General features: G+C 41.5%; 1 protein-coding gene across 1 annotated transcript in view; it reads left to right on the top strand.

Annotated features, from left to right (window-relative positions):
- Positions 1 to 1,853: 1,853 nt before the first annotated feature.
- The window catches only part of LOC136429269 (mucin-2-like), a 36,264-nt gene continuing 26,535 nt past the window's right edge, over positions 1,854 to 11,582 (top strand). Inside the window, exons 1-2 of the mRNA XM_066419129.1 lie at positions 1,854 to 2,034; positions 10,848 to 11,231. Of these exons, the coding sequence (XP_066275226.1) occupies positions 1,971 to 2,034; positions 10,848 to 11,231 (448 nt within the window). The 5' untranslated portion in view covers positions 1,854 to 1,970. The remainder of the gene's footprint in view (positions 2,035 to 10,847; positions 11,232 to 11,582) is intronic.

Below are 11,582 nucleotides of genomic sequence, written 5' to 3'. Positions count from 1 at the left end.
CGAGAGAGAGGCCAAATTCAACATCTACACTGATTTTCCACAAATAACGAGGAGAAAAATAGAAATGTGAACATTATTTCACGAAATCCTGCATGTAACATAGCCGTGCCCACAACGATACTTCGATCCTGTCCGTATGCTAATATTTTGCAAAAAGGAACTGTACACACGGATGTGTCGGAACATCAGAGCAAATTAAAGTATCCAAATAGTACGAGCAAGGCTCCACGTCCATACTTCTTGTAGTGAACATCTGAGAGTGTTTACCAGTAGGGAAAAGAAAAAAAAGATAATTTACATACAGGGCGTCCATTGAGAATCAGACGTTTGTCTTCAGACATGTATCAGTAAATAGCTTTCCGTTATATGTAGATTGCGGTGAAATTGCATGTGGTGGATACTGTATCTGTCAACCTGCTAAGACATTGTTCTGATATGATACATTAGTAGATCAGTGCACCTGGAAACATGGCTATCATCATGGTAGCCTCTGTGCGTGTGTGAATGTCTTGATTTGTCAATGAGATATAAGTGTTTTAAGTGTGTCCGATTGTTTATCTGCTTGCGTTTCCACATATCATGGCCAGCATAACTAGAAGAAGTAGGTAGATTGTCATGATCGAAGTCGGAGATGGGGAGGGACCGGCTAATCGGGCTGCTATGCATTCCTGTGCAAAAACAGACAAAAACATTCAAGGCTTTAAAATACACTAACCAATATTTCTACCTCCCACAGTTCCTATCCACTGAATATTCATAGCCACACATTTGAAGATACCGCCGTCTGTGAAGAAATGCCGGCTTTTTACCCCCGTGTTTTATAGAGCCGGGATTGAAATCATGTCAACAAACACCGAACTTTGAACTTTCAACTGGAAACAGCTTCCCTGGCTTACTCTCCAATCAGTGTTTGGTGGGGAAGATTGTGATCTATTTATCATATGCCCCGTGTTGTGTCCGCTCTGATGGGCAGAGTGGACCGTAAAACGGGGTATATGATAAAAAGGTCACAATCTTCCCCACCAACCTCTGCTTGGAGAGCACCCTGGCTGCCGTGAATACCGTCCCGGAAAATTTCATATTGCATCACTAATTTGATATCATAGTTTATTCTGTAGTGGTTAATTAATGGGAAAACTATAGTTCTTCGACCTCATGTCAGTTGATCCTGTTCTCCACCCAAATAACACAAGTTGTTCAAAGTATTAAAGTCTTATCTATTAAGCAAAGAAGGTTATTGTAGTATTTTCTCATAAACTATATATGGGGCCATTATTTGCATGATGTATGTCTACTTTCTACAACATTTATTATGTGCTACGAACAATTCACCACGGTATTAGTATTTCGGTAACAGATCTTACGCCAGCCCATGATGCGCATAGCAAGGCGTAAAAGAAAAGAAGTAGTTGTTCCTGAAAAAAATGAGCTGATCTATTTTTGAACCTAAGGTCGCCATGTTGCAATACTTCATTGAGAACGAACCTTAGACGTATTGCGTCTAGTTTGTAAAGTAACAGCTACACAAGATAAGTGGGGTCACCCAGTTCTGGCTACAAGGTCGCACCGCCCTTGGGGCACTCTGACTATCTGATATATAATTTGAAAACAACCGATGTTTCTAGTCTATGTAACGTTCCATGTAGACGTAGATAGCAATTGCACTAATCAACCACCAGAGTTTACGTGAATAGCGAAGAAGAAAGAAGCCCTTAAAACAAAATGTGTGCATCATCATACATCGCAGGATTAAGTCCACGTAATCAGACACATCTAAAACCACGATCCGCGCCCAAGGGCACACAAAACTTGCTCGTCGACGGTCTGTGGTGACGTCACAAGGAAACGACCGTCTCAAAAAGGCGTGGTAATAATGGAATAGGGCAAACAGTCATGGCCTGTGGAGTACTAGCAGTCAACAAGCCATTCCGAATGGAGGAAAATACAACCCGTTGCAACGGTTAACCGGTATGATGTCGTTTTGGAGAACCCTTTTGATTATTCCGACGGCGTTCTGCATCTGTACGAGCACAGGTGAGTCAAATACGGCAATGTTTACATGGCCTTATGCCCTATCACACACGCACTGCGACATTTTCGGCAGTGATTTGCTCTGTGTTCGTTCGCTCGATCATTGCGCAATTTTAAAGATCGGCCGATGTTCGTAGGCCCCCGTCAAATTTGATGGTGTAATCAGCGGAAAATACGCTCAAGTCTATGTGATAGGGGCTTCACAGTTAACTTTGATTATGGGTGTACGTGCTCTTGTAGACATACACACACACAGGCAGAAATTTTCTTGAAATGGCCAAGTGGCTGTGGGTGCAAATTAAAAGAAGTTACATTTAGGACCAAGGGTACTCAGCGACATGTCAATATGTTCAGGCTAGAGCAGGTTTCTTCAACTCACTGTACATACCTGGAAAGCCATAAACCTCCTTGATACTTGCCAAAACCTGTGTTCCAATCATCACAACTAGATGCCTTTTATAGTGACAAAATGTTTCCATCAATAGCTGCATGTTCCATCCACAATAGCAAGGAAGCCTGCCGCGTCCACTCGGAATACTCTTTATAATCAAGCAGTGTTTGCAAGACAGGTGGCCTAAAAACGCGACCTCCAACCATGGAATATTCTTAAAAGGAAAAGTAAAACAATTCGGAGTTTTGGGATATTTCAACCCAAATCATGTTCACTTTATGTGATTGATTGATTTTCAACAATCCGATAATAATTTGCACAATTTCAAGCCCAGCTCCAGGTCTAAATACAGATTTGACCTGTGGATTTGACCCTAGCAGGCCAGCAGACAGACCTGTGACGTCACTTGTGGCTCCGTGGGCATTAATAATGTATTAGCAACATGCAACATGTCCTACTGCGTGCTTCCGTCCGGAAGGGAAATGATTTAAGCTGTCATAAGTTACCCACGGATCTCAAGATAATACACAAGTGATTTTTCAGCACTTAATTTCTTGTCATTTAATTATGGAGTGGGCTCTATAGAATGGTGAACATGTTAACAGTTTGCTACTTGTAGCATGGATATAAGGAACAGCGGTCCTTTCTACAGAGAGATCAAGTGAATCTGTGTGCTTTATACGAGATTTATAGCCTGAGTACCAGCCTCCGTAGTGACCGCTGGCTCAAAAAAATTCCCTTAGCAAGCGAATTTTTTTGAGCCAGCGGTCACTACGGAAGCTGGTACTCAGGCAACGAGATTTATACATGCATTCCGTTTATCTGCATAGTACATTAGGCATATACGTAGATTTTCGGTAAAGAAATAACCTTGAGATTTAATCATGGAACCTATCTGAGTGTGTTGGTAGTGATCATAGTACAACGCTAAAATTTCTTCTAACACTAAGGTATGCACAGATCAAATGGCCGATTGCTGACGCCACGTATCCGTAAAGTCACGTGTCAATAAGGTCACGTGTCTGTAACTCTCGCCAGTTTACTTTTGGAAGTGGTTTTGGTCATTATTTATTCTGAATACGGCTACAGTGGTTGTTGAAAATTTGTTCCGTCTACATGTATACCTTAGAGTTGTAAGAAAGCATTGTACCTTGATATTTTGAATTCATACTGAGAGCCCAAAATTTGATTAAGTGACGCTAAAAGCTAAACAAACTATTTGTGTACAATTACATTTATCGTATCTCACGATAAATGTATATGACATATGAGGTCCCGGTGTCAAGCCAAAGTTCTGAGCTTGCTTAGCACGTGAGAGGCCATCTACTGCACCTCTAATATCTCATGTATTTGGCAGCTCAGGGATTTGACTCTACACAGGGCTAAGGCGGGCAGGCCTATCTATTCGTTCAGGCATCCGTGAATAAAGCATGACTCAGAACACCGCTCCCCTCCCCCTCTCGTGCCAGGTAAAGAGTTTCACGAAGCCGTTTCCGGGTAGCGATGGTTCTACCTACGTCACTTTAATAAATTATCTCAAAATCTTTCAACCAAAATTAGAAATGAGATGTTTCCATGTAAGCAAGATTGTAACAATTAAAAAGGTATTACCATCAGAAAGTTACACGACGAACTATATGTGCCCATGCTATGACTTTGATCTTCTTAATTTTAACATTTATTTATTAAATCAACATTGCGGAAATTACATAATTCGTATACCTCGACCAATTCTACAAACTATACAAATTGCACAGTTGTAACACGGACAATTAGACTAAATATGAACACTCACAATATTCATTAGTACCCAATCGACCACTATACGATTATGAGTCTGCCTAGATTTTGCCGTTGTACTGGAATATTGTGTAAAGAATAAGAGAAAATAAAGAATAAAGAATTGTTAAGTCAGATAGTCCGTGTTTTTTACATTTAGGAAGGACGTTTACAGTATCATTTAAAGTATAATTGATCGTAAAATATGCATGGCTGCAGGAAATTATGAGCTAGATTGCACGTAGTTTGTGACTAATCTATAAATACACTTGCACGATGAAATGTGCCTAAGGGTTGACATGTGACCCTTCTTTACAGGGTAATATCATGGGATGTGAACACATGTACAGTTGATCTGTGGACGGGAAAAAAACATGAATGATTGAAATGACATGAAAAGGTCAAAATACAGATCAACGCCCCCCTCCCCACCCCCATCTTTTCCAAGGAACATGAATAAGGTGTGATTTTTTTTTTCTGGAGGCGATAAAACATGTCATCCCCGAAACAACAAATTAGATACTTTGGTGAAGTCACAAAATCAGCAATTAATGATGTCAACAAACATATAAAGTGTGTTATTAAAGAACCGCACATGTATTCGCTACGCGGTAGAAGACTGGAAAACCAAAGGGCGTAGCTGGGTCAGATCCATTAAGACCATCCTTAGCCTGAGGGCAATTGCCCGTGGAACGGCATAACATATAATTAAGGAGATCCCGGGACAACTGCAGATTGGTAGTTATTGATGTTTGTGCTGTAATATTCCAGTGAAATTGCCTACGGTTTACATTCACAAGGCCAGGGTAAAGCTATAGTATCTTCTGCGATTAAGGGTGATTCTAGTTTTGATCACCTTGTTGTGTAGAGCCAACCAGGCAGGGCGGCACGATCGTCCATATATGGGTCTATTCTGTGCAAGACAAAGTACATGTACAAAATGTGGGACGTACAATTACTCTCAAAGTAGTCTTAGGATTATGTTTCACGTAGTTACTACAGTGTAACAATTGTTGGATTTTTTATGTTCTTAGTCTAAATCTAATTCAAAGTAATACAATAACATAATTCTATCCAAGTGAAATATTGGACGAAGTGTAAAAATTAATCTAATTCAAGCTGACACGCAGATTGTATGAAATAAGAAGATAACGAACGTTCGTTTGTTTAGCCCTCATATTTCTGCTAGATCTACTAACAGCATGTAGACATTTGAGTTTTCCGGATCGAAAGAAATTTCTGGTATAACCAGCTAACCCTTATGTGCGTACGTCTCGCGGTGATTGACTCTCTCTTTATTTATTTTTTTCATCTCATCTGCTGAAATGCTATCATTCACGCCCTAGGATGTTTTAGTATGACTTACAACAGTTTGAAACCGTCGCGGTGGCGTAATGGCAGTGTGTTTGGCCCAGAACCCAGGGGTCCTAGATTCGATTTAAATCCCCTGACACGCCCCTTCGGTGGTGTGCTAAAAGGTGAAAATGAGTACTTAGCTTCGGTTAGGGACGTCCGCTGGACAGACCTGATTTACAACATGTTTGAACTATCGCGGTGGCGTAATGGCAGTGTGTTTGGCCCAGAACCCATGCGGTCCTAGGTTCGATTCGAATCCCCTGACATGCCCCTTTGGTGGTGTGCTAAGTAGAATGTGAAAATGAGTGCTTAGTTTCGGATAGGGACGTCCACTGGATAGACTGTTAACTGGAGGTCACGTGTTGGAGGAGAACCAAACTTCGAGCACGTAAAACAACCAACCACACTTATCGAAAAGAGTAGGGGTCCTTCCCAGTGTGAGTGGATCAAATAAATCTGTCCGGATATGTATCCTGTACTCTTTAGTGCAAACCTAATGTGCTACGCCATGAAGCAGTTTACCAGGTATGCAATACATACAAACAAAACAAACAAACAACCGGGTTAAAGCCACGCCTTATTAGTCGCCATGTCTTGTGTCTACTATCGCCACTTCTCGCGAGATCAACTTGTTGTTTGAACTTAAAGGTCAGAAAAAGTCACTGTCAGTTGAGTCAACCATTAAACATCTGGAAAAAGTGAAATCACGGTGCGAACATTTCGTGATTTTTTTTTGTCGCCGGTTTTGAAGACATATGATGTTTACCATGCCTTTCGTCGTTGTTTTAGTCATATTTCTACGGATCATACAAGCAAGTAAAGGTAAGTAATGGATCAACCTCAATGTTTCCGAGCCCTATTTTAACCACACCCAGAATTTCAATCCTAGATGATTCCCGCGTATGCAACATAAGTCACTGTTTGTAGCACCCATCGAACATTTTCAGAAACATGTTTGTTGTAGTTAGTCTACCCGTAGTACGTTAATGATGTTTAGACTAACTTAATCTGGAATAATTATCTGTTTCTCAGTGAGGTTCTCAGTGGGACTAGAAAATGTTGACTGTGGCTTGTTATGTTTGGTGAGACGAGATATCATATGACTTGTTTCTCGCAGTCAATGTAGCCATGTTTGTGTATAATCTCTCTCTCTACATATTACATATACAGGACATGTGCATGTGGGGCCTAATTCAAACACTTTGCATGTATCAGACTACATTAAACTGCAAATGATAATCAAACTGCAACTTTCGAATAAAGGAGACTGGTATTCGGGGCTTTAAATGTCATAACCAAATGTAAAATGATTGAATTGATAACGCCAATCAAAACTGGGTGTCTACTTGACCGCGGGGCATTGCCGCTGAGTCTGCAAAGGAAAGCAAAAGCCTAGTACCCTAAGGGGGACTATTATGTTTTCTGACTTTTTGACACTCGGGTCTCTGTGCCTATATTCCAACCCAGCGTGTGGTTTCCCCAGTATGCTAAATATTTATAATACTTATGGCTTATGACCTGATCACACTTATTAAAGAAAACAGAGAAGCACGAAAACCCAAATACCGTACTAGCAAAAAAAAGGTAGCTATGTTTCCTACATGTACCCCATACACCTAGGCAATACAGACAGACAAACCGTTGATTATGAAACATATCTGCTCATACATTTTTACCGATTCCAAAGAAGCGAGAAGAAGTCGAATCCATGTAGTTTACAATACCTGTATTAATTACCTTCGTCGACGAATGGTTTCGTCGAGAAGGTTATTCGATGGTGCTTGTTTGTGTGTCTGTTAGTGAACAGAATAAGTCGAGAACGCCTGGATGGTTTGTTGTCGTAGTTGGTGTGTCGGTGTGTATGTGGGAAATCTCAAGATGATTAGATTTTGGGCGAAGTGTTTTGCATAATTAACGAGAAAAGTGTAAAAATGTGTTAAATTGTATGCTCATACTGTATGTTCTGGTTGTGACGTGTGGGCTGTGTTGTTTTAAGGGATATTGATACGGGTAGAGGGGTGCTAAGTTGGTCATGAGGGGTCATGGGGCAGGCAGGAGACGTCAGTTATTGGGACAAATTGGCTGTCAGCCAGCTGTATTCATTGGTGTGGAATGTGGTGGACGAGGCAAAAGTCAGATGTCGGAAGTGGTATGGAAAAGGTAGTAGGAGAAAGTGGTGTGGAATTGGGTGGAAGCAGACCAAAATTGGATATACACTGCCTTACCTCGGGGAGAAGCAGCAGTACTCGTGTGTCACAGTATGGGAAAAGGACGTTGTTCAGGGTAGGTGAGTTAACCATGTTATATCTAAGAAGGAAGAGGTGATTTAGTAGTATACGTCATACTGTATGGGGATGCTTGTCTGTGTGTCTGTTAGTGAACACGATAAGTTCAGAACGCCTGGATGGATTGTTGTCGTATTTGGTGTGTTGGTGTGTAAGTGGGAAATCTGAAGATGATTAGATGTTGGGCGAAGTACTTTGCATAATTAACGAGGGAAGTGTAGAAATGTGTTATATATGCGTGAGTTTGTGTTCTGACTGGGATGTGTTGGCAGTGTTGTTTCGAGGGGTCATGGATAAGTGGTTGGGGTGCCTAGGTCGTTTTTTTTTTTTTAAATTGAGGCTTTACTAACCAGGAATCTCTATGAAGGCTTAAGTTAAGGTTGATGTGCCCATATTTCCCTGGTATGTTTGCTTTTAATTCGCTATTTTTTCGGCCTACCGACGTTGATTTTCCCGTGCAAGCTTGCTATACCGGGCAGCCAGTCCCACTAGGGGAGCGGAGGCGGGAAGCCTGCCCTCAGAGGCAGGATAAGGAGACGTTGATTGACGGCACACATGGTTCACGTCTTGAGTGGCCGCGGTTCGACTGCTCGAGCAGCATTTGAGGTCATGAAGAAACGCATAGTGTCCCTTGCATTTTTCCATCTTTGAAGAATATTTTCAACGGTTTGTCTTTAAAAGGAAATGTTGATTAAAGACACTATTATCAAACAGTGAAGTTCAAAATACTGTGTTGTGTAAAAGTTACAGTCTACTGGGGTGAAAGGCATAGGTCAAAGGCTGACACCCCAATCCTTAGAGCGTGTTTCCCGGTCGCTATTTCCTTTTCTTACTCTGCCATGTCAACAAGACCCAAATCTTCGTGTACAAAGCGCTGTACGAGGAACAATGACGTCTCAGAGTACGGACACTGGTAAGGAGGATAACACCCCAGGAAGACTCCGATGAGTGGCCTATTATTGACGTTGTAAAGAAGGTCGCTCTGTCTAAAAACAGACGATGGCCTAACAGTATTGTTGACACTGAGTTGTGTGAGAATAAGTTTGTGTTGAATATTGGGAAATAAATTCAGTACTAAATTCTACTGACAAGAAAGGCGCGGCTTTAGGGTCGCTGCCCCGACTCGCGCTGGGGAAGCGCTCCTGGGACTGCCGATAATTGGAAACAAAGCCAGGATGACAGGAAGACCAAGGTTGCGCTGGGGCATGCCCTAAAGGCTTTAACGGCCTTGTGAAAATTATCCTGGCGTCACTGGTAACAAATCGATGAATATCGCTATGACTTTACAAAGTAAACGGGAAAAAAAGACGCTACACTGACATTTGAAAATAAAACTTTTATATAAATAAGAATAACGTTGACAGTCTCTGTTTACATCGTAGCCTAACTCCCTTCTGTGGCAAAGTAGGGTTCGTGACATAACTCCCCTCCGAGCGCAATGTAGAGAGGTAATCTTAACACCCTAACAGCGCCAAAGATGAGGTACTTTGTAAATATGTTTGTTATAACATAACACACTTGAGCAACATTTTACCTCCCAAGATAGTGAACTGTCGTCTTGTTTCCAATGTGTCAGTTAGAAGAAATAACGGTTATGTAACACTGTGTAGAAGGTCGCCCTTTACGTACTTGTGTACACAACTACGAGCGGAGGAACAAGAAAAGTACGGAACAAAAATGACAGCTGTGAATTAGAGAAGTTTATTTTGTTGAGCTTGATTGACAGTTGATGTGACATAATTCTAAGCCCACGATTTAAACCTATGGCTCAGTCTTCACGGCGCTGGGTACGAGCGTGTGCACGGGGAATAATAATAATAATTTCCTAAGCACTACTAGTATCCGTAGTATCGGCAGCGCGGCGGAAGAATTATTTGTCGTAGAAGACATGTAACACGTTAAAACAACAATCATAACTTTACTTCCCTTGTGATATGTGTTTTGAGGCTACAACACCGCTAAAACGGCAGAAATATGTCCGATATGATTCAGTGAACAACAGCGCGAGATCGTGAAACATGGCCGCCACTCTCCGCCATTATCAGGCATGGCGACAGTAAAACTAGCAGCGTATTGCGTAGCGCGGATACCGATCTTTTAAAGGATGCCGTACATGCATGGAAATATTATATTTTGGGGCAACGATGGACACGGAAGGCCATATTTATTTTCAGAGGGTTTATTTTTTTTACATAATAGTAAGATGTTCACATTTTAGCGGTTAATCGCGGGTTTCTAGTGTCAACACGTAATGGATAACTTCCTAGTATGTGCGGTCTGTGACGTTGAGCTACTGTTACAGTCGATTTCTTTCAATATTGTGGGGTTTACCGGCCGTGGGAACTCGAAATCTGAGAGTCTAACAATAGGGGAGACTAAAGTGTTACAATAAATGCTATTAATGCATGTAGCCATATGGGGAAGTGGAGTAAAAGAAAGTGTCATTATTTCAAGAATCAAAACAACTGACTACGAAAACTTACCTGCAAATACAAACCAGTTATGTCAACTGTCATCAGATTTATTCCTGACAAATTCCATACGGCTGTTTTCCAGATATACCCTTGGATAGGTGCCAACAAAACAAACCAGCCTTGACGAAGGTTTGAGTTCCTGGAACTCTTGTTTGACAATGCATAGATGTATTTGTATATTTTTATTTTGTTGTGACCTGTATTCAACCCAGGGGGTATTTCTATACAATAAAGGTCTTCATTAATTCATAATAAAGAGTCTTCATGGCGGCCGAAATATTGCCTGTACTGAGCTCTAGCCCTACGCTTGCTTTCTCATGACTCATGCCTCCGAGTGCCCGATTGACGCCTTCCCTGTTGCACATTATGTATCAAATAGTCAGCTATCACCTTTGATTTGTATCATGCATGTAGGTTATATCACTTGTGTCTCCACAATTACAAAATTGACCTGTCTTGTTCAAGTTTTTTTGGCGACACCTCTGGGACGGAGCCATTTATTTATTCTTTTTTTTTTATTTGTTACAACAGCATGCCCGGGGGGATACGTCTTTCACAGCCCCAATTGCTACAGGGTAATAAAGACATCTGTAGACTTCTTCGAGGCACAGGCGGCTTGTGTTCGAGATGGCGGCACTCTTGCGAACCCCGGAAGCCTGTACGAGCATGACGTCATCGCCTCGCTGTTGTCGGACTCGGCAATGATCGGAATAAACGACCTGGACGCAGAGGGAACGTGGGTGTACATGGACGGTACGATGGTGGGGAATTTCAGCAGGTGGTCGCCAGTTCCGAATACGGACTCAAAAGACTGCGTGTCCATGAGGATGGACTTAGACTTTAGGTGGACTCCACATCACTGTAACCCAGCCGCCGAGGGAAAAGCGCAACTTCCGTCCTTCGTATGCCAAATAGGTGAGTAGCGTTATGCTTTAGAAACTGTGATTACATATAATGTTGATATAAACTTATGTAAAATAAAAACCTAAGAATATAAAAGCTTGATACTGTTCGATCACATTTCTATCGATATTCTATCGATTCCGTTGATTTACATATCTTTAATATCCATGTTTATTATTTTCTAGAATGGTGCCTTATCTATCATTGTCATATTCATGTATTTGTGAGACGAGAGTCATTTTGATTGTGTGAGTGGGTTGCAAAAACAAAGGGCCCAACGCGTTACCTGGATTAATTGTTAACATCTTTACTGCACTATTATAACGCCTGCTGTATGCCTTTTTGAATGCTAACTCAATTGCA

Source organism: Branchiostoma lanceolatum, chromosome 3, assembly GCF_035083965.1.
Source record: "Branchiostoma lanceolatum isolate klBraLanc5 chromosome 3, klBraLanc5.hap2, whole genome shotgun sequence".
Lineage (NCBI taxonomy): Eukaryota > Metazoa > Chordata > Leptocardii > Amphioxiformes > Branchiostomatidae > Branchiostoma > Branchiostoma lanceolatum.
Note: the sequence above shows the minus strand (reverse complement) of the source record. Positions and strands in the feature narration are given on the sequence as shown.